This window comes from Molossus molossus, unplaced genomic scaffold (genome assembly GCF_014108415.1).
Source record: "Molossus molossus isolate mMolMol1 unplaced genomic scaffold, mMolMol1.p scaffold_m16_p_19, whole genome shotgun sequence".
In the NCBI taxonomy this organism is placed as follows: Eukaryota; Metazoa; Chordata; class Mammalia; order Chiroptera; family Molossidae; genus Molossus; species Molossus molossus.
This window is the reverse complement of record NW_023425354.1, coordinates 739,177-763,035: the sequence shown is the minus strand read 5'-3', so window position 1 is coordinate 763,035 and position 23,859 is coordinate 739,177. Positions and strand designations below refer to the sequence as shown.

Sequence of the window (23,859 nt, the reverse complement as noted above, 5' to 3'; positions counted from 1 at the left end):
GTTGCTCTACATCAAATTGCATTGGTGGTTCTGGGCCCCTCGCTTCCAGTCCCCACGGAAAGCCTGGTTGGTGGGAGTTGGATAGGATTGCACAGATCGACCTACTTACATCTCAGTATTGAGTCTTCTGATCCATGAACATGGGCTCTCGCTCCACGTGGGCCTTTTTCGTTTCCTTCAGCAATGTGTTCTGGTTTGCAGTGGGGAAGTCCTACACATCTTTTATCATGCTTATCCCTCGATCTTACTTCTGGATGCTATTGTAAACGCTGTTGATTTTCAATATCCATTTCTGCTTGTTCATTACTTGCACATGGTCATATGGTTGGGTTTTCTATCTTGATCGTCTTTTTTTTAATTGATTTTAGAGAGAGGAAGGGAGCGGGAGAGACACATGGATGAGAGAGAACATCGACTGGCCACCTCATGCATGCTCCCCACTGGGGATTTGGCCCACAACCTGGGCATGTGCCCTGACCGGGAATCTAACTGGCAACCTCTTGGTGCAGGGTCAACGCTCAACCACTGAGCCACACCGGCCAGGCACTGATCGTCGGTCTTGCTATGTCCCTAAACTCTTGCATTAGTTCTGGGAGTTTTTTATAGATTGCATCAACTTTTCTACAAGGATGATAATGTCTGCCAACAGGGATGGTTCCGTTTCTTTGCTAATTCGTATGCTTCTGTTTCAGTGAGATTGGAGGTCTTTTTTTTTTTTTATCCTCACCCGAGGACATTTTTCCATTTTTTGTTCAGATAGAGTGGGAGGGAGGGAGAGAGAGGAACAGAGAGAGAGTGAAACATCGATGTGAAAGGGACACATTGAGTGGCTGCCACCCGCACGGCCCATCCAGGGCCGGGGACAAACGGCAAGTGAGGTACGTGCCCTTAGCGGGAACCAAACCCAGGTCTCTCCGGACCGCAGGCCGACGCTGTAACCGCTGAGCCAAATCAGCCAGGGTGAGAGTGGATGTCTTGACCTTGGAAAACATTTACTCTTTCGCCATTAAGTATGAGGGTAGCTCTAGGTTTTTCAACGCCTTTATCAGGCTGAGGACATTGCCTGCCGTCCCCAGTTGGCTGTGGGTTTTTATCGGGAATGGGTTTTGTGCAGCTTTCTGTATCCAGAGAGGATTGTTGTTACTGTTATCACTAATACAGTGAATCACAGTGATGTTTGGGTGTGGAACGAGCCTTGGAGTGCTAGGGTGGAGCCTGCTTGGTCACCGTCTGTTGTCTCTATTGTAGCGCATGACGCCGTTTGCATGTCTTTTGTTTGGATTTTTTGCACGTAGGATCATGATGGATAGCAGTGGTTTCCTTTGAGTGTCTTTACCAGGTTTTGGTATCAAAATTGTCTATTGCTCCTTCGCTATAGGCTGAATTGTGTCTTCCTCAAATCCACGTTGGAGCCCTAACCCCTGATGTGACTGCATTTTTTTTTTTTTTTAATCCTCATCCGAGGACATTTTTCCATTTTTTTGTACAGACAGAGTGGGAGGGAGAGAGAGGAAGAGAGAGAGAGGGAAACATCGATGTGAAAGGGACACATGGAGTGGCTGCCACCCGCACGACCAACCAGGGCCGGGGACAAACTGCAACCGAGGTACGTGCCCTTAGTGGGAACCGAACCCGGGTCTCTCCGGACCGCAGGCCAACGCTCTAACCGCTGAGCCAAACCGGCCAGGGCTGACTGCATTTTGACATGGGGCCTATACATAGGTCATAAATGTTAAATTAGGTCATAGTGTGAGGCCCTGATCTCATAGGACTGGGGTCCTCGCAGGGAGAGAAAGGGTTGGCAGGCCCTGTGCAGTGGTCTGCAAGCTGGCTGGGGGCTCTTACCAGCAACCAAGTCGGCAGGAGCCTGGATTCCGGCCTCCCCAGCCTGTGAGAACTACGAGGAAACGAATTTCTGTTGTTTGAGTCCCTCAGTCTGTACTATTTTGTTACGGCGGCCAAGCAGACTAAGACATCCCCCAACCATTTCATGTGAGTTGAATTCTTTTGAACTGACTGGCTTTCTCTCCAGAAACTCAGAAGAGTTTTGTGTATCATGCAGAACATATTTTCCTTAACTGTTTGGCACAATTTGCCATTCAGGTTTGGAGGTTTTTTCCTGTGGAAAAGCTTTAAACTACAAAATCGTTTTCTTCAATGGATGCAGGATTATTCAGGCTGTCTGTCTTCACCTTGTGTGGAATTTGCTCATTTCATTTCAGTTGTGTGGCGTAAAATTTTTCATAATATTCCTTTATATGTGTAACCTTAGTGTTGTCATGTCACCCTTCTTTTTAATCCTCACCTGAGAGTATTTTTTCATTTATCTTCAGATAGAGTGGGAGGGAGGGAGGGAGTGAGAGAGAGAGAGGGAGAAAGAAACATGGATGTGAGACACATCGATTGGATGCCTCCTGCACAACCCCAACCAGGGCTGGGGACTGAACAGCAACTGAGGTACGTGCCCTTGACCGGAATTGAACGTGAGACTCATTGGTCTGTGGGACGACTCTAACCATTGAGCCTAACCAGCCAGAACCACATGTCATTCTTGATATTGTGCCCCCCTGCCCCCAGTTCTATCTGGCTTAAGGATGATAAATTAATGGTTTTCAAAGACCTACTTTAGGTTTCATTCATTCTGTTTTCTTGATTTTTACTGGTGTTTTAGTTCCTCTTGTTTTGCTTACTTTGGGCCACATTTGTTTTTTATTTTTTATCATCCTCACCCGAGGACATTTTTCCATTTTTTGTTCAGGTAGAGTGGGAGGGAGAGAGGAAGAGAGAGAGAGAAACATCGATGTGAAAAGGACACATCGAGTGGCTGCCACCCACACAACCAACCAGGGCCGGGGACAAACTGCAACCGAAGTACGTGCCCTTAGCGGGAACCGAACCTGGGTCTCTCCGGGCCGCAGGCCGATGCTCTAACCGCTGAGCAAACCGGCCAGGGCTGTCTTTTAGTTTCTTAAGGTAGAATTTGAAGTCATGTATTTGAGAAACTTCTTTTGACATTGCCTTTAGTGCCCCAGATTTCCCCGAAGCACCACATCAGGCAAATCCCACAAGTTTTTATGCCATTTTCACTCAATTCAAAACCTTAATCTCCATTTTGATTTCTTCTTTTTAATCTCACCTGAGAACATTTTTGCATTTATCTTCAGATAGAGCAGGAGGGAGAGAGAAAAATTAACCTAAGAGAGACACATCAACTGCCACCCACACAACCCCAACCAGGGCAGGGACAAACTGTAACTGAGGTACATGCCCTAAGATGGAACCGAACTCCGGTCTCTCTGGTCTGCAGGCTGACGCTCTAACCACTGAGCAAACCCAGCCAGGGCTTGATTTCCTCTTTAACCTGAGTTATTTAAGTGTGATTTGATTTCAAAATATTTGAGGATAGTCAAGACCATTTTACTATTGATTCTAATTTTATGCAGCTGTGGTAAAATATTTTATAGAAATTGAATAGTCTCAGCCTGTGTGGCTCAGTAGTTGAGCATCACCCCATGCACCAAGAGGTCGCTGGTTCAATTCCCGGTCAGGGCACATGCTGAGGTTGTGGGCCCGATCCCAGTTGGGGGGGCGTGCAGGAGGCAGCCAGTCGATGTTCTCTCTCATCGATGCTTCTGTTTCTCTTTCCCTCTCCCTCTAAAATCAATAAAGAAAAAAAAAGAACAACAAAAAAAAACAAATTAGAAACAGATGAATTCTGCCCTGGCCAGTTTGGCACAGCGGTTGAGTGTCGGCCTGCAGTCCAGAGACCCAGGTTCGGGTCCCGCTAAGGGCGCGTACTCAGTTACAGTGTGTCCCCGGGCCTGGTTGGGTCATGTGGGTGGCAACCACTCAATGTGTCCCTTTCACGTCGATGTTTCTCTCTCTCCCTCCCACTCTGAACAAAAAATGGAAAAACGTTGATAAAAAAAAAAAAAAAAGATGAGCCCTGGCCAGTTTGGCTCAGCGGTTAGAGCGTCGGCCTGCGGTCCGGAGAGACCCGGGTTCGGTTCCCGCTAAGGGCACGTACTTTGGTTGCAGTTTGTCCCCGGCCCTGGTTGGTCGTGTGGGTGGCAGCCACTCGATGTGTCCCTTTCATGTCGATGTTTCCCTCTCTCTCTCCCCCTTCCTCTCTCTCCCTCCCACTCTATCTGTACAAAAAATGGAAAAATATCCTCGGGTGATAAAAAAAAAAAAAAAAAGATGAGTTCTTTGGAATTCAGTGACTAGTTCCATGTGGCCCCTCCTGGTAACTGTTCCCGGGCGAGAAGGACGCACATGCTGTGGGTGGAGCCAGGCGTCAGGGCACAGGGGCTGCAGAGGCTCCAGTTGCTCCAGCCTCACCCACCAGCCTCCTCCTACCGCTGACGGAGGGCAGGGCTGGGGAGCTGCAGCCTTAATGACAGACTTGCTCGTGTCTCCTTTTGGGTCTCGTTTAACACGGTTAATCCGTTCCAGACTCTAGCGGTTGCACCGGCGTTGAAGGATTCCTGGGTGCTCGAATACATAGGCCTACAGCCCTTACGTACAGTGATTGTAATACAGGGGTGTATAATTGACTCAACCAAGCATGTGCTGTATCATTTTCACTGTCTCAATCCACTCTTTAACGAATATATTTGAAAAAAACCGCAAATGAGTGAAGCCGCGAACGCTGAAGCGCGGCGTGGCGAGGACGGCTGTGTAGCCTTTGCTCGTGGTGTGGAGCTGTTTCACTACGGGAAGTTCAGGGTCATCATCTCCACTGGACTCTCTGGAACGGCCCGCTGTCCCCAATGTACGTTTGCTCTGTAACCTTTGATATTAAGATACCAACTCCAGCCCTGGCCGGTATGCTCGTGGTTAGAGCGCTGGCCTGTGGTCCAGAGACCCGGGTTCAGTTCCCTCTAAGGGCATGTACCTCGGTTGCAGTTTGTCCCCGGCCCTGGTTGGTCGTGCGGGTGGCAGCCACTCAATGTGACCCTTTCACGTCGATATCTCTCCCCCCCACCAACTCTATCTGAACAAAGGATGGAAAAATGTCCTTGGGTGAGAATAAAAAAAAAAGAAACCAACTCCAGAGATCCTTCCACTTTTTAAAAAATCTTCATCAGAGGATTTTTCCCCTTTATCTTCAGATAGAGTGGAAGAGAGAGAACAGCAACGTGAAACACACCAACTGGTTGCTTCCCACATGACCTGCCCAGGGCCAAGCCGCAGCTGAGGTACATGCCCAAGAGGAGTCGAACCCAACTCTTCAGTCTGCAGGCCGAAGCTCTAACTGCTGACCCACACCAGCCAGGGCGAGAGCCCTCCCCTCAATTCACATTGCAGCCTGTGTCAGCACTAACTTCCTTCCTGTGGCCCAAGGACACGCCACCCTTTAGCACACGCCCGCCCACGCACACCTGGGCCGCACCCGCCGGTGGCTGTGCTGCCGTGATCACTGGTTAGAGCGGTGGGGTTGAGCCCGTTTTCAACTCTTTTGGGGCACGGCACATACCAGGAGTGAAATTGTTGTCTCAGAAGGTAATGCCACTGAACTTTCTTAGGAACACGTAAGCCCTGCTGTCTGGATTCCACACATCCTTCTGGAAGCTGAGGTGGGCCTGCTCCCCAGCCCCCCTTTTGTCCCAAACCTTGCACCCCTCCCAGGGTCCAGCTCTGTGCAGCTCACATCCAGTCAGCCCAGAAACCCCACCCCAGGGCACTCACCTCACCCCTTGGTGCTCAGGGGGACAACCCCCGCTCACCTGTCCTCCCAGCCTCCACTCCCTTGCCCGAGCCCTTGTGACCGTCAGCCTGACACTAGACTTGGCACACCGTGTGGACGCGTTAGGTGTTGCTGCATGGGTGTTCTGCCACGCGACTCCCACCCACAACCAGCTGACCTCAGACAGACTGTTCTGGAAGCGGGAAGAACTCCCCCAAGCATGGGTGCCCTGGGGAGCAGACCGGGCTGCCCTGAAGAACAGGGGCTCTGGCAAGAGGCGTGGGGTCCCCACCATCACTGCTGCCTGTGACCCCTTCCCACGCGCCTGATGTGGATCCTGGGCTCCTGCTTCCTGTAGGGCACCAGGCGGGCCCGGGGGCAGAAGGGTCCCTCCGGGGTTCGTGGGGTTTAAATGTGAAGGGTCCAGGAGGAAAGCAGCACTTTTACCAAGTTGGTATAAAAATGAAACAGGTCCAGACAAGGCTCTTTGAACTGACAGGTATAGTAAGTTTCAAAATCTGAGCAGCAACGTGAATCATGTTTCTTGAAAAAAGCTAACAGAGAACAGAGGGGGTGCCCGGCGCCCCACTGCCCGCTGCGTCATGGCTGGCCAGGCCCAGGCAGCCCCGGCAGCACCAGGGACGGCCCTGGCAGCTCCCCAGCGATGCAATAAATAGAACCCAAGTGGAGACCGCGCATGCCCTGTGCAGACCGCGTGGTTCCGGGCTCGGGCTGCGCCGGGCTTGGCCGACTCTTCACAGACCAGGGAGGTCTCCAAGTCGGCGGCGCGGGTCCCGGCCCCGCACCCGTGTGGGAGGTGGCAGCCAAGGTGGCCACGCGGAAGGTGCCCAGGGGTGGGTCAGGCACCAGTCCTACTTCTAGTGGCCACCCCGGGCAGTGGCTCAGGGTACAGGCTGGGGCCCCACCGGCAGGACCTCCCAGCCCAGGGACGGTGGGCACAGGCTAGCCCTCCCGCACGCTAACGCGCGGCTCGGCCAAGGAGCTGTGGATGATGCCAAGGATGGCCTCGAGGCCGCTGCCCTCCAGCAGGGTGCGGTGGTCACCCTCGACGATGTGCACAGACACCTTGCCGTCACACACCTGGGACAGGTTGTAGTCGGCACCAAGGTCCTCGCCATAGGCGCCACCCGTCTTGGTTCGGAGCAGCGTCACGTTGCCATGGTAGGTGGCCCGAGGTGTGTACTGCTCAGCTGCGCGCAGCTTCTGGTAGAAGGAGCGAGCTGCGAAGGTGAGCGCAGGGCGGTCCAGCCCCGAGTGGGTCTGCGCGATCAGGTCCACAGCGGCCACCACGCGCTCCTCCAGGCTGGGGAGCGGCAGCAGTGCCTCCAGCACCTGTGGGCAGGACAGGACTCTGAGTGGGCTCTGCTGTGGCCCCGGGAAGGCCCACCCCGGGCCCTGCCCCGGGACCCACCCTGCTGTGCTCGGCGTCTGTGAACTGCTGCACGAAGAAGCACAGGGCCGCGGTCTCAGCCTCCGCCTCGCAGCCGGGCGTCAGCTTCGCACGGACGCGGTAATTCTGCACGGGGAGGAGGGGCTGTGTGAAGAAAAGGGGATCTGGGACCTGGGCCGCGGCTGGCGGGGAGCTGCTCTCACCTGCGTGTAGGCCAGCACGTAGGTGTGGGAGCCGTCGAACAGGAAGAGACTGTTGTGCGCGGAGGCAGGGCTCTGCTGCGCCTGCAGCTGCGAGCACATCTCGAAGGCCACGCAGGCCCCGTAGGAGTAGCCAGCGATGCGGTAGGGACCCTCCGGCTGCACCTGCTTGATGCACCGGATGTAGTAGGCAGCCAGGCTCTGGATGCTGTCCAGGGGCACGGCTGCAGAGTAGCAGAGGCTCAGTGTGGGTGGGTGCCTCAGGACCCCCACAGGCAGCCACCCCACCTCGCTGGGTCGGGGCCGCCCCACAGGCCCCAGACGCACCCTGGGTGCACTGCAGACCATAGGTGGGGATGCTGAGCTTGGTGGCCAGGCTGTGGAACACAGTCGTGGAGCCCTCGATGGGGTGCACCAGGAACAGGGGCCGCTCAGAGCTCTGCACAGAGTTGAGCCGCGTCAAGACTGGGTCCTCGGGGTTCACCAACAGGGTGCTCAGGTTCAGTAGGGCCTGCTGCCGGGCAGGGCTGTCCTCCTTGGGTGTGGGGGCTGCCAGCTCTGTGGGGAGAAGCAGATGCCATGGCGGGCCAGTGCCCACAGCACCCCACGTGTATGTCCACACACACACAGACCTGGCTCAACTGCTGTCGTGGGGAGTTGTGTGGGGCTCTGGGCCCCACTGAGTACTCAGGGAAGGACCAGATAAACTAGCCCTGATCTGGGGGGGTCTAGCTGCCCACAGGCCAACAGCACTGAGGGCGGAATTGTGATGCTCCTGAGATGCCCCATAACCCAGAAAGAGGCCGGCCGTCCCCCACCCCCCACCCCCCGTGGGCCCAGCGGCCCCGCCCCCGCCCCCCACGCCCACCTTTGGCCGAGCTGGCCTGCACCGAGAGTTCCTGCAGCTTGCGGAGCGTCAGCTGCTGGATTTCCCGCATGGACAGTATCAGGTCGTGCTCCCGCTCCAGCGCCTGGCGCACCTCCACGCCCATGAGTGAGTCCAGGCCCAGGTCCCCCAGCGAGCTGTCCAGTTTGACAGAAGCCAAGTCTCGGATGCCTGGGGAGAGGTGCTAGGTTGGCTATTTGGGAAGGGGAATGGGGCGGGCCCAGTGGGTGGGCGCCGGCACCTTGGTGGCTGGGCTTCTTGGTCAGGCCCCTTCTCTCCGTAAACCATCAGGCCACAGTCACGGCACCAGCTCTCACCACCCCGCACAGACCCCACGTGCCTCGCTCTGTGGGAAATGGGCCCTCACCCAGGATGTGAGCCACGACCTTCACCAGGTCCTGCTGGCCGTCACCGTCACTGCGCACGGCGGCCGCCTTGTCAGCCAACACAAAGCTGCTCAGCACGGGGTGCGGCTGGTTCAGGAAGACGTCCAGCACTTCCAGGCAGGAGATGATGCGCTGGGGCAGCGTCCCGCCGACGACCGTCTCGTTGCTGCCCATGGTCTCCAAGATGACACCCACGTCCCCGATGGAGCCCCACTGCACAGCCAGGCCTGCAGGGGAGACGACGGTGAGCGGGCCGACCAGGTGGCCGTCGTGGTGGCAGGCGGGCGGGGGGGCACGGCCTACCTGGGAGGCCGTCCTGCCTGCGCTTCTCGCAGATGCGCTCCATGGAGGAGTTGGCGAAGCCGTAGTTGGTCTGGCCAGCGTTGCCACGCCCGCAGCTCACCGAGGAGAAGGCCACAAAGTAGTCCAGCTCGGGGCACGCCTCTCGGGTCACCCTGCGGGTGCTTGGGTCATTCCCTGGCCAGCTGCCCGTCTGCCCACCTGCTGAACCAACTCTGCCTCCCTGGATCCTCGGTTCTGTCCCCAGCAGAGGCCTAGGGCCTGGACCCTGGGCGCACCATGCAGGTGGCCACGAGGAGACCAGCGGAGAGGCAGCTGCTCCCTGCACATGCCGGGCCAGTTGACCACATGCCCGGTGGGGCCACACGCCCTACCTGTCCAGGTTCAGGGTGCCGCTGTACTTGGGCTTGTTGACCTCCTGGAAGAATTCGGGAGTCTGGTTCTCCAACATAGCATCTCTTAGCACCTGGGAAGAGTATCCTCAGTGTCTGGCTGGGCCCCAGGCTCCGAGGACCCGGCTGGGGCACATTCTCTGCGCAGTGCACTCACCATGGCCAGGTTGAAGACGCCTCCGACAGGCCCAAGCTGGGCGGCCTCGGCGATGAGGGCCCGGGCCCCGTCCAGAGCACCGACGTTGCTGGTGGACACTAGCACTTGTATACCCTGGTGCCTCCACTCTCGGACCTGCTTGGCCTGGTAGCCTGGGGCAGTGGGGCCGGGAGACAGGGTGCTGGCTGTCTAGTCCTGGTGCCTCGGGCGCCGCCCTGCCCCACGCCCTCAGCCCCGCTCACCTGTGCGGATGCCGGAGCGGGACGTCAACACCAGCTTCTGGGCCCCTCGCGAGACGAGCCACTGAGCCAGCTCAAGGCCGAAGCCGCCCAGGCCCCCGGCGATGACGTAGCTCTTACGGGCCGGGAAGAAGGTCCTGGATATGGCCGTCAAGGTGGGCCGGGGCCCCTGCAGCACGGCCTCCTGCTCCTCCTCGTGCACCTGCAGCCCAAGCAGCACGGCTCACACACTGTCCGAGGGGCCGGGCCGGGCCGGGCCGGGGCACCCAGGGCCCTCACCTGCACCACCACTTTGCCGATGTGCTTCCCCTGCGCCATGAAGCGGAAGGCGTTCTCCACCTGGTCCTTGGGGAACACGGTGCACTGGAGGGGCCGCACCACGCCCGCCTGGACGCCCGCCTGCAGCAGTGCTGCCACCTCCCGCCAGTCAGTGCTGGACTCTTCGAAGAGCGAGTCCAGCAGGATCCCGTGGAAGGTCACGTTCTTCAGGAAGACGGCCATGCCTGTGGGCGGGCGGGCAGAGGACTCACCCCTCTGCCCACGTGCTGCCCGGGGACCGCACCCTGCCCCTGGCCCACACCCGCCTGCAGCCAGGCCTCACCCAGCGGGTGGTTGTTGAAAAGGTCGAATTTGCCGATTTCCAGGAAGCGGCCGTGCTGGGCCAGGCAGCGCACGCTGGCCTGCAGCTTCTCCTCCGACAGGGAGTTCAGGACCAGGTCCACACCTGGAGGGGAGCAGGGTTCTCACGGCCACTGCCACTGGTGGGCACGCACCCTTCGCTGCCTGGCCAGTGGGGAGTGGGCTGGAGGAGGGCTGGAGGAGGGATGAGGGCAGGTGGGGTGGGGGTGCAGGGCGCCCAGGGCCACGAACCCTTCCCAGCTGTGTGCAGAAGCACGTGCTGCTCAAAGGATGTGTCCCGGGAGTTCGCAAAGCTGGTGTCACTGAGCTGGGGGAACCTGGCCTGGAGGTATGCCCGCTTCTCGGCTGAGCCTGGTGGGGAAAGGCGCATGGTGAGCCCCGGCTGCAGGGCTGGCGGGTGCCCAGGCTCGGCAAGGGCCGCCGGCTCACCGACGGTGGTGAAGACGCGGCAGTCCAGGCTGAGGGCGATGGCGATGGCAGCCTGGCCCACGCCGCCTGAGCCCGAGTGGATGAGCACCGTCTCCCCGCGCTGCAGGCGCCCTCGTACCACCAGTGCGTAGTAGGCGGTGGTGTAGACGACGGGCACTGAGGCCGCCTCCTTCAGGGTCCTGCAGGCACAGAGCCGTCACTCAGGCACGACCCCGGCCATGTCTGTGGGGCCAGGCTCAGACCCAAGTGACTCACCAGGTGGAGGGCACGTCCCACAGATAGTCCTGGGACAGCAGCACGGAGGTGGCCAGGCCTTCTGCGGGCACCAGCCCCATCACACGTCTGCCGCTGGCGTCTCGGCCAGAGAACTCCATGCCCAGCAGGCAGTCTCGGGACGCCCACTTCCCTGGGGGCAGACGGCGGGTGAGCCACCGGGCCCCAGATCCCGAGCACCTCAGACAAGGACCCTCCCTCCACCTCCCCAAGCCCGGTGCTCTGCCCCCCCCCCCCCCCGAGTGCCGCCCGTACCTGGGATGGCGTCAGGGGACAGCTTGCCCGTGGCCAGCATGATGTCCCGGAAATTCAGGGAGGCGTAGTAGACGGTACAGAGCTGGGTACCAGGGCTGGCAACTGAGACGTGGCGCAGCGGGGAACAGACCCAGCGGATGGAGGAGAGGTCCCCTCGAGTGAGAACGTTTATGAAAGCGTGCTCTGTCTGCTGCTCCGGCTGGTCTGGGGGAACAGGAAGCAGGGCTGCTAGAGGGCCGCGCACGGCCCAGGCTGGATGGGAAGGCCCAGCCCCTGCTCAGCGGCCCAGCTGCAGAGAGAGGAGCCCGGGGCTCACCATGCTCCAGTGGGAAGTGGCGGAAAGCCCCCCAGGCCCCGTCGCGGTAGACGTTCATCACCAGGTCCCCCTGCAGCACCTCCTGCAGCTCTGCGGAACCTGGGTCCACCTTGGGGACGGGGGACGTGCTGCTGAGGTTGGACACCAGGATGCACCTGTGGGTAGCCAGATCAGTGAGGGGGCTGGTTGGGGGCACAGGAGTGGAGAGAGGGGCGCACAGCTCAGTGGCATCTCTCACCGGACCCGATGGCCGCCGGGCTCTTTGCGGAGACAGTTGACCATGCCCACGATGCCCGAGGTGCCGCTGACTGCTGTCAGCCACACAGGCCGGGAAGAGGAGTCAGCCAGAATGTTCTGCGAGAGGAAGGAAGGGCTGGTCTCTGGGGGGCCCCTGGGCCATGTGTGCAGTGTTGAAGTCGGCTAGGCCTGGGGCAGGGGGCGGTGGGGACTGACCTTGAGGGAGTCCACCCACTGGAAGCTGGTGTCCTCCACGGGCAGGAAGATGGGGCTGCCCTGCGGGGCTGGCCGGCGGCACAGGAAGAGCACAGAGCCGTAGAAGGACCTCTTCACAGCCACTAGGTGCAAGGGCACCCCAGCAAACAGGCTCACCCACTCGTCCTGGCTCAGGAGGCCCAGCCTGCCTGGCTGCGGCTCAGGGCAGGTCAGGAAGGAGACTATCTCCCCCAAGGGGTGCCCCCTGAGCAGGGTGTGCAGCAGCAGGAAGCCCCCCTCCTTGACGGCAGCTGCCATGTTGCAGAGGGCCGTGGCCGGGTCCCTGAGGGTGGCCACCGCACAGTTGCACACCAGGAGGTCAGCAGCACCCAGGCTGCTGGGGGCAGGACCTGTGGGATCCCACTGGCCCTGGACCACGCCATGCTGCTGCAGTTTGGCCTGGGCAAACTCCAGGGCCTGAGGGTAGCGGTCAGTGGCCGTGTAGTCCAGCTGCAGCATGGGCTGGATGTTGAGCAGTGCGGGGATGCGGGAGTACAGGTGGCCATCGCCAGCCAGCACCTGGGGGCAGGGGGCAGATTTCTAGACCAGCTGCCCTGAGGCAGGCATCCTGACCCAGGCCAGGGGAGTGTCTGTCAGAAAGGTCCACCCACCACCTCCGGCGACATCCCTGTGCCCCTTCTCTGGGGGGGAACGGGAGGGCAATGGAAATGGTTGCCTCGTCTTGGGCCAGCTGGTGACCTCCCATCAGCTGGGGCCCTGGCGCCTTAGGTTTGGATCAGCCTGGACCTAGTACACAGCGCTGACGGCCCTGCTCAGCACCCACCTCCACCACCTTCATCCGGAGGCTGGCTGTGTTCTCCAGGGCAGTGTCCACACAGGCCTTGAGCGCCGGGGAGTCGAGGAGGCCGTTGAGCAGAGGGTCGCCATGCAGCAGGGGCCTCTCACGGACCAGAACCTGGCCCAGCTCCAGCTGCAGGTTCCCATCCAGCTGGCATATGGAAGCCAGCAGCTGAGCCAGGCCCTGCTGCGGCAGTTTCTGGGGAGCCTGGGCCCCATCCAGCCCAGGCACCACCATCTTCAGCCCCTGTCGGGCCACCTTGCTCTGTAGCACCTTTGCCAACCCTAGGGAAGGGACGGGCACAAGAGAGGGGCTTCAGCTGGGCTGGTGTCCCAGGCCCCCGGACACTCTGGCCCTGACCTGGGGTCTACTGCCCAGCCCTGCCCCCCAGGGCTCAGAACTGGCATCGACTGTCGAGGGCCTGAGGAAAGAAGGCACTGTGTCCCCCATAGGACACGAGCCCCACAGAGGATGGGTCTCCACAGTGAGTTCAGTGCACTCGGGTCCCCAGCCGCTGCCCTGCCCTGAGGGGCTGGGTGTGGGGAGGGCGACGAGGGACCAGAGCTGTCATCTGGAGACGGGGGGCGCAGAGCTAGACCAGGTCCCGGCAGCGGGCTGTGTGGGCCGGGCTGGGGGGCCTCACCGCAGCACAGCTGCAGCTCCTCCTCCAGGGCCGCGTTCCCCGCCAGGCACCGGCCCTCCACGTGCGGCGTGAAGCAGAACTTCTCCAGGACAGGTGCCAACTGGTCCTGCTGCCGGCGCGGGGCTGCCGAGCTGTGCTGTCTGGACATCAGGACGCCCCCCGCCACCGCGCTGTTCAGACAGCTGCTCACCGTCACGTCGACCACTGTGGGGACACCCCGTAAGCGTGGGCAGCGCCAGGGGGCGCAGTGAGGGCGCACAGGTGTGCAGGGGCCATGCTACCTTGGGCCTCGCCCGGCACTGCGTACGCCTTCTGCCGGTGGGAGGCAGGGTCGATGTGGATGGTGCCAATGCGGGTGGGCAGGCGCAGGCTGTGGGCGTTGTAGTTGATGATGCACATCTGCAGCATGCCGTCCAGGAAGGTCACCCAGTTGTCCTGCCACAGCAGCTGGCCTTTGCTGCCTGTGGCACAGGGGCTGTCAGCGGCCGGGCACCCGCACCACGTACCTGTGGCCCCTCGACCTACAATGTCCTACCCATCACCTGGTTTGGGCCACAACAGTCATGTGGCACCTGGACACCAGGCAGAACCCCCTCATGCCCCACCTTTGAGGTTGGTCTGAAAGATGCTCTGGAAGTTTGGGCCGTAGTCAAAGCCCCACAGCCGCAGCTCCTTGTACACCTCGGACTGGGTCAGATGGAACGCGGCCAAGGGGTCGGCGGGGTCGGCAGCATCGGCGGGGTCGGCAGTGTCCAGGCCTTCCCAGTAGTCGAAGAGCTTGGGGTCTGGGTCCTCCCACTGGTACACCTTCCCTATGGGCAGGTGGCAGAAGGGCCCGAGGGCGGGGAGAGGTGAGCTGGGGGCCGAGGGCCCACCCAGAGAGGCCTGGCGGGGACCCTGCAGCCTCGGCGCCCAGCTCACCGCTCACAAGCAGGCTGCCGTTGTGAGAGACTTCGAAGGCGTGGGAGGCCTCCAAGAGCCGCAGCTCCAGCTGCACAGACCCTGTGGGCAGCACAACCGGGGTCAGCAGGGCTCAGCCATCTGCTCTCCCCTCGGCTCCTCCCGGCCACTCCGCCTTACCCGTCTTGGGCATGATAGTGGCCTGGTACAGCGCCACGTCCTCAAACACCACGGGCATGTGCTCCATGCTTTGGTCCAGGGTGCGTGCCAGTGTCCTCCAGGCCAGGCACAGGTAGCCGGAGGCCGGGAAGATGACGCGGCCGTCGATGCAGTGGTCCAGCAGGTAGTGGTTGGGGGACTCGGGGCTGGTGTCTGCATGGGCACAGGGTTCAGCGCTCACGCTCAGGAGAGAGGGCTGAGCTCACACCCCCGTGCCCAGCTCACCAATGTTGTAGACGGTGGCAGACGAGCAGCTGAGGCCGTGGGGGAAGTCCTCGGCAGCAGGCACGTCCCAGGTCTGGCTGTGGTCCCACTTGATGTGGGGGGAGATGAGAGGGGTCCCTCGGGGAGCGGGAAACTCCACAGGCGGGAACAGGCCGTTGGGGTTGATGTCAATGCTGAGGGTGGGGAAGTGGTTAGGGGCGCCCCGGCCCTGGGACCACCCTGTCGCACCCACTGCCAGCCGACTCCTGAGTCCAGAGACCACCAAGGTGGAGTGGAGACCACCCTGTGGCCTTGCCGGCCTCCTGGGGAAGGGCAGCATGGCCGCCGGGGGAGCCGGGGCTGGGGGGTAGCGGGGGGCAGAGCTGGGGTCCCCGGGGCTGGCGGGGCGCAGACCCACCCTGCCAGGTGCAGCCGGCCCACGTTGCTGAGGAAGAACTGTAGGTTGTCCGCATGGCCCTTCTTCATCAGCGGCACAATGGTGCAACTGGGCTTGAGGCCCCTCTTCAGGACAGCCTGTGGGGGACACAGCTGCGCTGGGCCCTAGTAGATCCCACCTGCCCAGAGGCTGACCCGGGCACAGAGCCCCCCGGAGCCACAGACCCGCCCCAGGACCGCACCTGCAGCAGGGCGTGGGGGGCGATCTCCAGCACCACGGCGTGCTCGGGCACACGCCACAGAGCCTCCTGGAACAGCACGGGGCTCACGAGGTTGTTGACGCTGTACTCGGCCGAGGACGTGCGGGCCAGGCTGCCTTGCCACTCGGCCTCTGGGATGGAGGTGCTGAGCCAGCGCGGGGACCGCGGCCGAGGATCCCGGATCACCTGTGCACACAGCTGCTGGGTCAGCGCCAGGGTGCTCGGGTCCACTGCCCCCCCTCTGGGCTGCCCCAGGAGTGGCCGACCCACCTTCTTGAGTGCCCGAAGCAGCGAGGGGGCGATGCCCTCCATGAAGTAGGAGTGGAAGGCCAGGCCGCCCGTCCGCACCTCCTTGGCAAACACACCTTCCTGCTTCAGCTGCTCCACGAACTCAGACACGGAGGCCTGGGCGGTGGGGACAGGGCAGGGCGTCGGTCCTGGGCTGGGCTGGGTCCGTGTGCAGAGCTCCCCCTGAGGGTCGGGAAGGGGACTAGAGGACCAGGCCTCGCCTGCCAGTGTGTACCTGAGGTCCCGAGATGGTCACTGTGTCCTCAGAGTTGTGGCATGCGGGCACAACACCAGGGGGGCAGCGCTGCCTGCACTCTTCCCAGGACAGGCCTGCGGGCAGAGACGGCCTCAGAGAGCAGCCGATGCCAGGCTCGGCGCTGCCAGCCACGGAGGGAGCAGTGCTTCTGCGAGACACTTTGCCCGCCAGCTTCGTCTTGAGCAGATGCTGCCCCCACAGCCCCACGGGTCTCCCTTCCTCGGCCACAATGCCCAAGGCTCCTTTGCCCACAGAGGGGAGCCAGGATTAATGACCCTAACACTGTCAAAGTCCTGTAGGTTCCTGGGCTGCTCCTAGGCCCCCATGGGTTCAACTCAGTCTCATGTAAAAACCACACCGGCCTGTGCTGACAACCATCGGCAAGTGCGCTGGGTCCCAAGCTCCCCAGGCCCCCGTGTCTGTACGAGGGCACAGGGCAACGCCTACCCACGGCCGCCATGGCCCCTGGCGGGAGGTTGGCCTCCTTGATGCACTGGCCTCTCCAGTAGGCAGTCAGGACGGCCTCTTCCTGAGAGAGACAGTCGTCGGCGTAGCCGCAGGCCACCTCACCCAGCGAGTGCCCAATGATGCCATCTGGCTTCAGGCCCATGGAGGTCAGCAGATCTATGAGAGCAATCTAGGGAGCCAGACACGTCACATCAGTCCTGGGGACGCCGGCCATGGGTCTAGGCCTCCCTCCTCCCCACCGCCCGGCCGAGGACGCACCTGGATGGCTGTCAGGCTCACGAAGGCGTGCACGGTGTCGTCAAAAGTGGCCTCGTCTTCGCTCAGCAGCAGGTCTGACACCTGCAGGCCAAAGGGCTTCAAGACCTCATCAGACCGCAGGATGGACTTTCGGAAGCCGTCCAGGCGCATGAGGCTGAGCCCCATTCCACGCCACTGTGTGCCCATCCCTGTGCGGCAAGAGGTTTCAGGGACGTGCCACCCAACCCAGCTGCCCCGCGCCCAGGGAGGGCCTGGGACAGGGCTCACCAGAGCAGATGAACCAGAGTGGGCGCGGGCCAGCGGGCTCCGGCTGCACCACCTGGCCGCTGTCCTCGTCGCCCAGCACGGCGCAGCCCCGGAAGGGCATGGCAGCGACAGGAGCGGCTGCGATGTCGTTGAGCATGCTCACGAAGGCGAGGTTCTGGCGGTGCCGCTGGCCCTGCTCCAGCAGGCCCTGCACGGCCTCGGGGGTGCGCCCGCTGGCCAGCAGCAGGCGGGGCAGGGCGGCGTGGGGGGCGGGGGCCGGGGGCGGGCGCACGTTGGGCTGAAGGATGAGGTGCACGTTGGAACCGCCGAAGCCGAAGGAGTTCATGGCCACGAGGCCCCCGCGCACGGGCAGGGGCCGGTCCACCACCTGCAGCCGCCCGCTGCGCAGCGCCGGGATCTGGGAGTTGGGGCTGTGGAAGTGCAGGTTGGGGGCCCAGACCCCGTGCTCCAGGGAGAGCAGCACCTGCAGGCAGTGTGCAGCCTGAAGACCCCGAGGCCGAGCCACGGGCCCGCCGCAGGGCTCCACGCTGCCCCACTGCCATGCAGGGTCTGCCTCAAGACTCTGGACCTCTCTGGGCCTCATGCCCCTCCCGTGCCCCACCACCTCCCAGAGTGGCGTGGGCTTGGACACAAAGGTCCCCTCAGCCACACCCCCTCTAGGTCCTGACATGAGAGCTGCAGACCAGGGAGCCCCAACACCTAGGAGCCCAAGGGATGGTGCCCAGGATCCTGGGGGTGACCACTGCCCTGTCTCCCCACCGGCTGCTCAGACCACGGGAATGAGCCAACTGCCTGGGGCTGCTCCAGCCACTTCTGTGCCCTGCAGCCCCGAGCCAAGGTGCTCAGCAGTGCCTCGCCCACGCCCACGCCCTGCTGCCAAGCCTCAGTGGACAGCACCCCAACCCGGCCCAGGGCCCCACCTTGGCCAGTGCCGCCAGCCCCGAGGAAGGCTCGGGGTGCCCCATGTTAGACTTGGTGGACCCGATCAGCAGGGGTTCCCGGCGGGCGGCACACAGGGCGTGGTCGATGCTGTTCAGCTCCTGGGGGTCGCCCACCTGCAAGGGGCACGGGAGGGTCAGGACTGCGGTAGAGCAGCCCAGGTGTGTGCTGTGGGCAGGGCCTCACCTTGGTGCCTGTGCCATGGGCTTCGACGTACTCCAGGGACTCGGGGGACACCCCCGACAGCTGGTACAGGGAGCGTATGAGCTGCTCCTGGGCCTCTCCAGAGGGGAAGGTGATGCCTGCGGGGAGCCAGGGGTCAGCACCCCGCCCACTGCCCGCCAGCAGCACCTCAACCACTGCAGCCAGTGCCCACCTTCCTCCTTGAAGCCGTCAGTGTTGGTGCCAGAGCTCAGGATGGTGGCGTACACCCGCCGGGCCAGGGCCTTCGTGGTCAGCAGGACGGCGACCACAGCCTCCGAACGACAGTACCCATCCCCTGAGGACAGAGGGCGGCTCAGGGGCGGCAGGGGTGGCGCCTGCTCTGGTGTGGGGAGGCGGGGGGGGAGGTGCCCTGTGCCTGCCCCCCAGCGCCCTCACCCGCCTCGTCGAAGGACTTGCAGGAGCCCTCGGGGCTGAGCATGCCGAGCTTCATGAACTGCACTGAGGTGTTGGGCTTGAGCAGGATGTTGATGCCGCCCACGAGGGCCGCAGGGCACTCCCCGCTGCGGATGGCCTGGGCGGCGCAGTGCAGGGCCATCAGGCTGGAGGAGCAGGCGGTGTCCAGCGTCATGCTGGGCCCTGCAGCCAGGGCACAGAGCAGGGCTGTGAGCCTGGGGCCGCCAAGCCTGCAAGGGGCCCGGCCCACAGCGAGCACCCACCTTTGAAGTTGAAGAAGAAGGAGAGGCGGTTGGCCATCATGGCTCGCTGGCAGCCCACCATGCTGTAGCCCACGAGCGTCTCAGGGTCCCGGCTCAGAGCCTCAGCGGCCTCCGAGCCGCTCACGCCCACCCAGACACCAGTGCTCGTCCCTCGGAGCGAGGCTGGGTTGATGCCTGCAGGGAGCAGTGGTCAGAGTGCCAGGCCTCGCCCTGCCCACTGCCGACCCTGAGAGGGAGCCCCCCCGAGCCTGACCAGAGCAGTCAAGCAGGGCTACCCAAGGAGCTGCGAACAGGTAACCAGGTCACGAGAAACGGGGACCCAAGGCTGGCAGTGGGGCCAGGGGAGGTGGTGCTACTTGGAGCTCTGGGTCTGGGTCTGGGTCTGGCAGCGGCCACAGGCAGAGGTGAAGACAGAGGGCAGCATTGTCCCCAGGCCCCTCCCCTGGCCCCTGGTGTCGCTGGCAGAGTCTGGCGAGCCCCAGAGCCAATGAACACCCAAGCCCCAAGGGCGGCCTGCCCTGGGACAGGCAAGATAAGGGGACAGAAGATGACAAAGGCTGAGTATCCACGCTCTTAAAAGAGGGAGGGACCCTGGCCAGCCCCAGGAGGGCACATCCAAGGTCTCAGGGTATGGCCTGGGCACTGGGGAGGCTACCAGGGTCTGCTTGCCTCCCCTATTCCCAGAGATGCGTGGCTACGGCCTGTCCTGCCCAGTGTCACCCCCAGGGAGTGCGCCTGCTGACCAAAGACAAGAGCGGACAGCATTCAGGCTCCCCGTCAGGGCCAGCCACACGCCCCTTCTCGTGGGTGGGAGGGCACAGCAAGGCAAGTCTGTGCCTCAAGACAACAGACAACCACCTTTGGGCCAGACACAACCTAGGTAGGAGTCCCAAGGGCTGGACACTGTCTCCTACATACAGAACTGGCCCTCACCCCAAAATCAGCCCTCTGATGAGAGCAAGAAAACTGGGGCATCAGGGCACGCCCAGGACACCCCGGGCCAGTTGTGAAACCAGACCTGCCCAAGGGCCCGCGCCTCCCAAGCCTCAGGCCTGGCAGCCCCGACCAGGGACAGACAGAGCCCGGCGCAGCACCCCCTGCTGGACTCGCTGTGCTCAGCTCTACTCTGAACACGTGCTCCCTTCACAAGGAAACAGCCGAGAACACTTGTGGTGCCGCAGCCCCGGAGACCCACCTCCGTCCACAATGGCCTCATAGGCCACCTCCAGCAGCAGGCGCAGTTGGGGGTCCATCGTGTGTGCCTGCTTGGCATGGACCCCGAAGAACGTGGCATCGAACTTGGACAGGTCCTTCAGCTTGCCAGCCCGCCTGGGCAAGTCATAGAGCCCTGCAGACATGGGCAGATGGGAGGCACCTGCTGCGGAACAGCACAGTCCCCGAGGGGCCCACAGGGAGACGGGCACGTCCTGGAGGCAGGCAGTGGCCCCAGAGCAGAGGGCCACGAGGTGGAAGCGGCTCCTCCAGTCCCCACCGCCCTGCCTGCAGACCCTCTGCCTGGCTTCCGCTGGGCTGGGCCCCGCCAGGCTGACTCACACCTGGAGATCAGGTAGAGCAGCTCTGCACCCGCGAGTCACCATGAGGGCGTCAAACCAGCTTCCCCGGAGAGCCGGTGCTCGGCTAGCCAAGAAACGTGGGGCCAGCAGTGGCCACGGGCTCTGCAGGGATGGCTGTGGGCAGACGAGGGTGCTGACCCTCTTGGTGTTGCCCTGCCCCTGCCCGCTAGCTCTGGACCCCGCAGGTCACCTAACTCCGCTGTTACATGGGCAAGGATGCACACCAGGGCCAACCCTTGGCCTCCTGCGGCTGGAGCCCAGAACCCACTCGAGCTCCATCTCCAGGAGAGCCAGGCATTCCCAGGCAGCAGGGAGGCGAGCATGCTGAGCAGGCTGCCCACTCACCGGCCTTCCACCGCCGGTCATCGTCTGTCACCATGTCCACACCACCGATGAGGTTGGCCCAGAACTCCTGCATGTTCTCCGACTCGGGCAGCTTCCCAGACATGCCGGCGATCACCACCTCCTCCATGCTGCTGTCTGCAGGGCCCGGGCACCACTCAGCTCAACCCTCTGGCAATAATCCGCAGCACCCCCAACCCCTGGCTCCCTGAGCCCCATAGCCCCACCCTCCTCCAGCTGGCCCACTCGTGGGTCTGGGAGCAGCTCAAAAAGCCCTAGACCAAGGGCCACGTGGCCAGATGAATGTCCTGGGGGGGTGTGTGGGGGGGGGAGTGGGTGGTAAGCGCTGGTCCGACAGGCCCTCACCTCTTACTTGGCCTTGGCACTGGCCTGTCACATCTGGGGCCCTGGCCTGGGGTCACCCCACCATGGCCCTGCTGACCTGTGCCCACCTCCCAGCAGGCAGTGCCCCCAGGAAGGCCATCCAAAGAAAGGACCCAACCCTGCCCAGCCTGCTAAGAGCTGGCCCAGGGAATCAAGCAGGCAAAGGAGGGCACCAACGTTTGGAGAAAGAAAACTTGGGTTGGGAAGACACCAGTCGACACTGAGAAGCCCTGTACTCAGCACCCCAGGCTGTTCTCCATGCCATGATGCCACTGAGGGTGCCCAGGAGCTGCCAAGACTTGGGAGGAACCCAAAAGAGACAGCCAGAGCATTATGGGTGCCAAGACCCGGCAGGGCTCTGTGGGGAAGGCGGCCTGTGTCCCATGGTGGGCCAACCTGCAGAACCTTTCCTGGGCGGGTGCCACCCAAGTGCTGCCCAGACCTATACACCTGCGCAGGTGAGGCTGCAGGGCACCGCCTGTTTTCCTTGGGGAGCCTGCCTGACCATCTAGACCCAGGTCCGGGAGACATCTCCAGAGGGAGGCCCCTGCCCCCATCTTGTGGGTGTGGGATGGGGGGATCCTGTGCAGCCGGAGGAAGGGGGCAAAGCCAGGTCGGTCTAACAACTTCACCAAGGCCCCAGGGCCTCTTGGGGCTAATGACCCACGCACACGCCGATCCCGGCCCTCCCAGGTCTCTCTGAGCCGGGCAGGCGAATGCAGGACAGCAGCGACTTCCTTGGGTGGCCTAGCGCCCCGCTGCCCCGGCAGGGAGGGAGCACCCTCCCCCAGCGCTGAATAAAGAGCCCTTTGCCGGCCCAGGGCACCAGCTCCAGAGCGGCGGCCGCTTTCAGAAAGCGCCGGCTCTGTTTTCCTCTACTTGCTATTCACGCGGAGTGCGGCGGGGGCGGGGTGGGGGCGGGGTGGAGACCCCCGCAGGGCGCCCCGCCCCGCCGCCGCCGCAGGCGGCCGGGCCGCTCACCCCCCCACCTGAAGTTCGGGGGCTCGGGACGGCGCCCACGTGGTGGGAAGACCGGTCCCCACCCGGCTCCGAGGCCGCTCGGCCGCCGGCCTCCCTTCTTCCCGGCCCTCCGGTTGGCTGAAAAGGTCGGGCTGGGCCTGGGCTACCCAGCAGTCGAGGGGGCGATGCCGCGGGCGGAGGGGCTCAGTGGCCCAGCCCCCATGGAGACCTTTGTGGGCGCGGGGCCGGCGCGCACCGGGCAGCGGGGGCTCCTGCCCGCCCTCGGCCTCGCCGAGACCAAAATGGCTGTTCGCGGCGCTGCCCGGCGCCCCCCTCGCCATCGCCCACCTGCCCCGCCGCCCGGCCCGCACGCTCCGCAGCGGCTCGCACACCCGTCGGGATCGGGCCGGGAACCCGGGAGGCCTCGCGGGCGACCCTTCTTCACCACGGGCGGACCATGCGCGCCCCGGGGCCGGAGGATGCGGGCCGGCAGCCGCCCCGGCCCCCAACCCCCGACCCGGCCCCGGCCCCGGCCCCGGCCCCCGGCCCTCGACCCGGCCCCCAACCCCCGACGCGGCCCCCGGCCCCCGGCCCCCGGCCCCCAACCCCCGACCCGGCCCCGGCCCCGGCCCCCGGCCCTCGACCCGGCCCCCGACCCCCGACCCCAGCCCCCGGCCCCCGGCCCGGCCCCGGCCCCGCCGCTGGAACCTGGTGTGGGCGCGGGCGGCGGGCGGCGGAGAGCGAGGATGGAGCGCGGCTGCGGAGGAGAGGCCGGACCACTGCCGTCTCTCTGGCTCCCTCTAGGCCGGCGCCGACTCTATTTAACCGCGGCCGTCCCCGCGCGGACACGCCACATGGGCTGACAGCTTGGCTGCGCCGCCCAGGCCAATGAGCGTCGGGGCTGCGCCCCGGGACCCAGCGCGCCGCCGCCAGTGGGGTGATGCCGCGCGCCCCCGCCGCGCGCCGGGACGCTGCGCGGGGGCGCGCCCGGGGGGCGCTGGGCTGGTGGGCCCCGACTTCCGTTCCCCGCCCGGAGGGCACGTGGCGCGCCCCCGGCCCACGCCTCCTGCGGCCGCCCCCACCCCCGGCGCCGCGGGGGCCATGTGTGCGCAGCGCGCGGGCGAAACGGGACGCGGTGTGTTTGGGCCACTCTGGGGGTCACACTGGGGCTACACTGGGGCCACATGGGGGGGCAGACGGACTCCCCGGCAGACAGACGCACGAGCCCGCGTCCGGGCCGCGCCGAGCCGGCTGGGGCGTGGCTCGTTCCGCAGCCGCGGCCAATCGGGGGCCGGGGGCGCGCGCGCCGGTCCAATGGCGGCGCGCGAGTGGGCGTTGCTAGGCGATAGGGTGATGGGCCGGCCTAGGCGTCGCGCCGGCCGCCGCGGGCGAGCGCGGTCGTTGACCTGGCCAAGGAGCCCCGGGCGGGGTTACTGCCGGTCAGCGCCGCGCGGGCCTGGTCCTTCCTGCCCGGCCGCCCCACTTCGCGGGGCCGGCGCGGGAACCCAGAAACCCTTCCGGGGCCGGCAGTGGCCTCGCAGGCGCATCCCGGCTCCCCGGAGCCAGCCGCGTGGAGGGGGCGCGGCCATCCGGAGAGCGGGCTCTGCGCGGACGCCACTTGGTGATGCGAACAAAGGAGCCTCCCTGGGCCGACACTCGCGCGCGCACATGGCCACTCGCACCCACGCACGCGCAGCGGCCCCCGGCTCGCCTCCCTCGGGATCCCGCTCAGACGCTCACGGACTCGGCCCTGCCCG

The 23,859-nt window shown here is 63.5% G+C and overlaps 1 protein-coding gene across 1 annotated transcript; it reads right to left on the bottom strand.

The window, feature by feature from the left end:
- Positions 1-6,180: 6,180 nt before the first annotated feature.
- On the bottom strand, positions 6,181-22,861 carry FASN (fatty acid synthase). Its single transcript, XM_036268260.1, has 41 exons — positions 22,811-22,861; positions 20,762-20,896; positions 20,038-20,190; positions 18,843-19,016; positions 18,562-18,762; positions 18,338-18,460; positions 18,148-18,263; positions 17,943-18,077; positions 17,023-17,485; positions 16,756-16,943; positions 16,477-16,666; positions 16,009-16,103; positions 15,756-15,890; positions 15,468-15,671; positions 15,248-15,363; positions 14,851-15,023; positions 14,587-14,778; positions 14,428-14,508; positions 14,112-14,318; positions 13,788-13,967; positions 13,507-13,710; positions 12,849-13,147; positions 12,026-12,583; positions 11,811-11,926; positions 11,573-11,727; positions 11,257-11,460; positions 10,984-11,134; positions 10,729-10,907; positions 10,531-10,650; positions 10,262-10,384; positions 9,940-10,163; positions 9,664-9,862; positions 9,422-9,573; positions 9,247-9,338; positions 8,876-9,027; positions 8,554-8,799; positions 8,169-8,357; positions 7,628-7,858; positions 7,304-7,524; positions 7,122-7,226; positions 6,181-7,042 (listed from the first exon to the last, which is right to left on the bottom strand). The coding sequence occupies exons 2-41, from the start codon at positions 20,886-20,888 to the stop codon at positions 6,653-6,655; spliced, it is 7,563 nt and encodes a 2,520-aa protein (XP_036124153.1). The 5' UTR covers positions 20,889-20,896; positions 22,811-22,861; the 3' UTR covers positions 6,181-6,652.
- Between the last annotated feature and the right edge of the window lie 998 nt (positions 22,862-23,859).

Coding starts and splice junctions, on each gene's coding strand:
- FASN (XM_036268260.1), bottom strand. CDS start 20,888: ATGGAGGAGGTGGTGATCGCCGGCATGTCTGGGAAGCTGCCCGAGTCG. Junction 12,584..12,848: donor TCCGGATGAAGGTGGTGGAG/GTGGGTGCTGAG, acceptor CCCTGCCCCCAG/GTGCTGGCTGGCGATGGCCA. Junction 9,863..9,939: donor TCGGCAAAGTGGTGGTGCAG/GTGAGGGCCCTG, acceptor CTTGGGCTGCAG/GTGCACGAGGAGGAGCAGGA.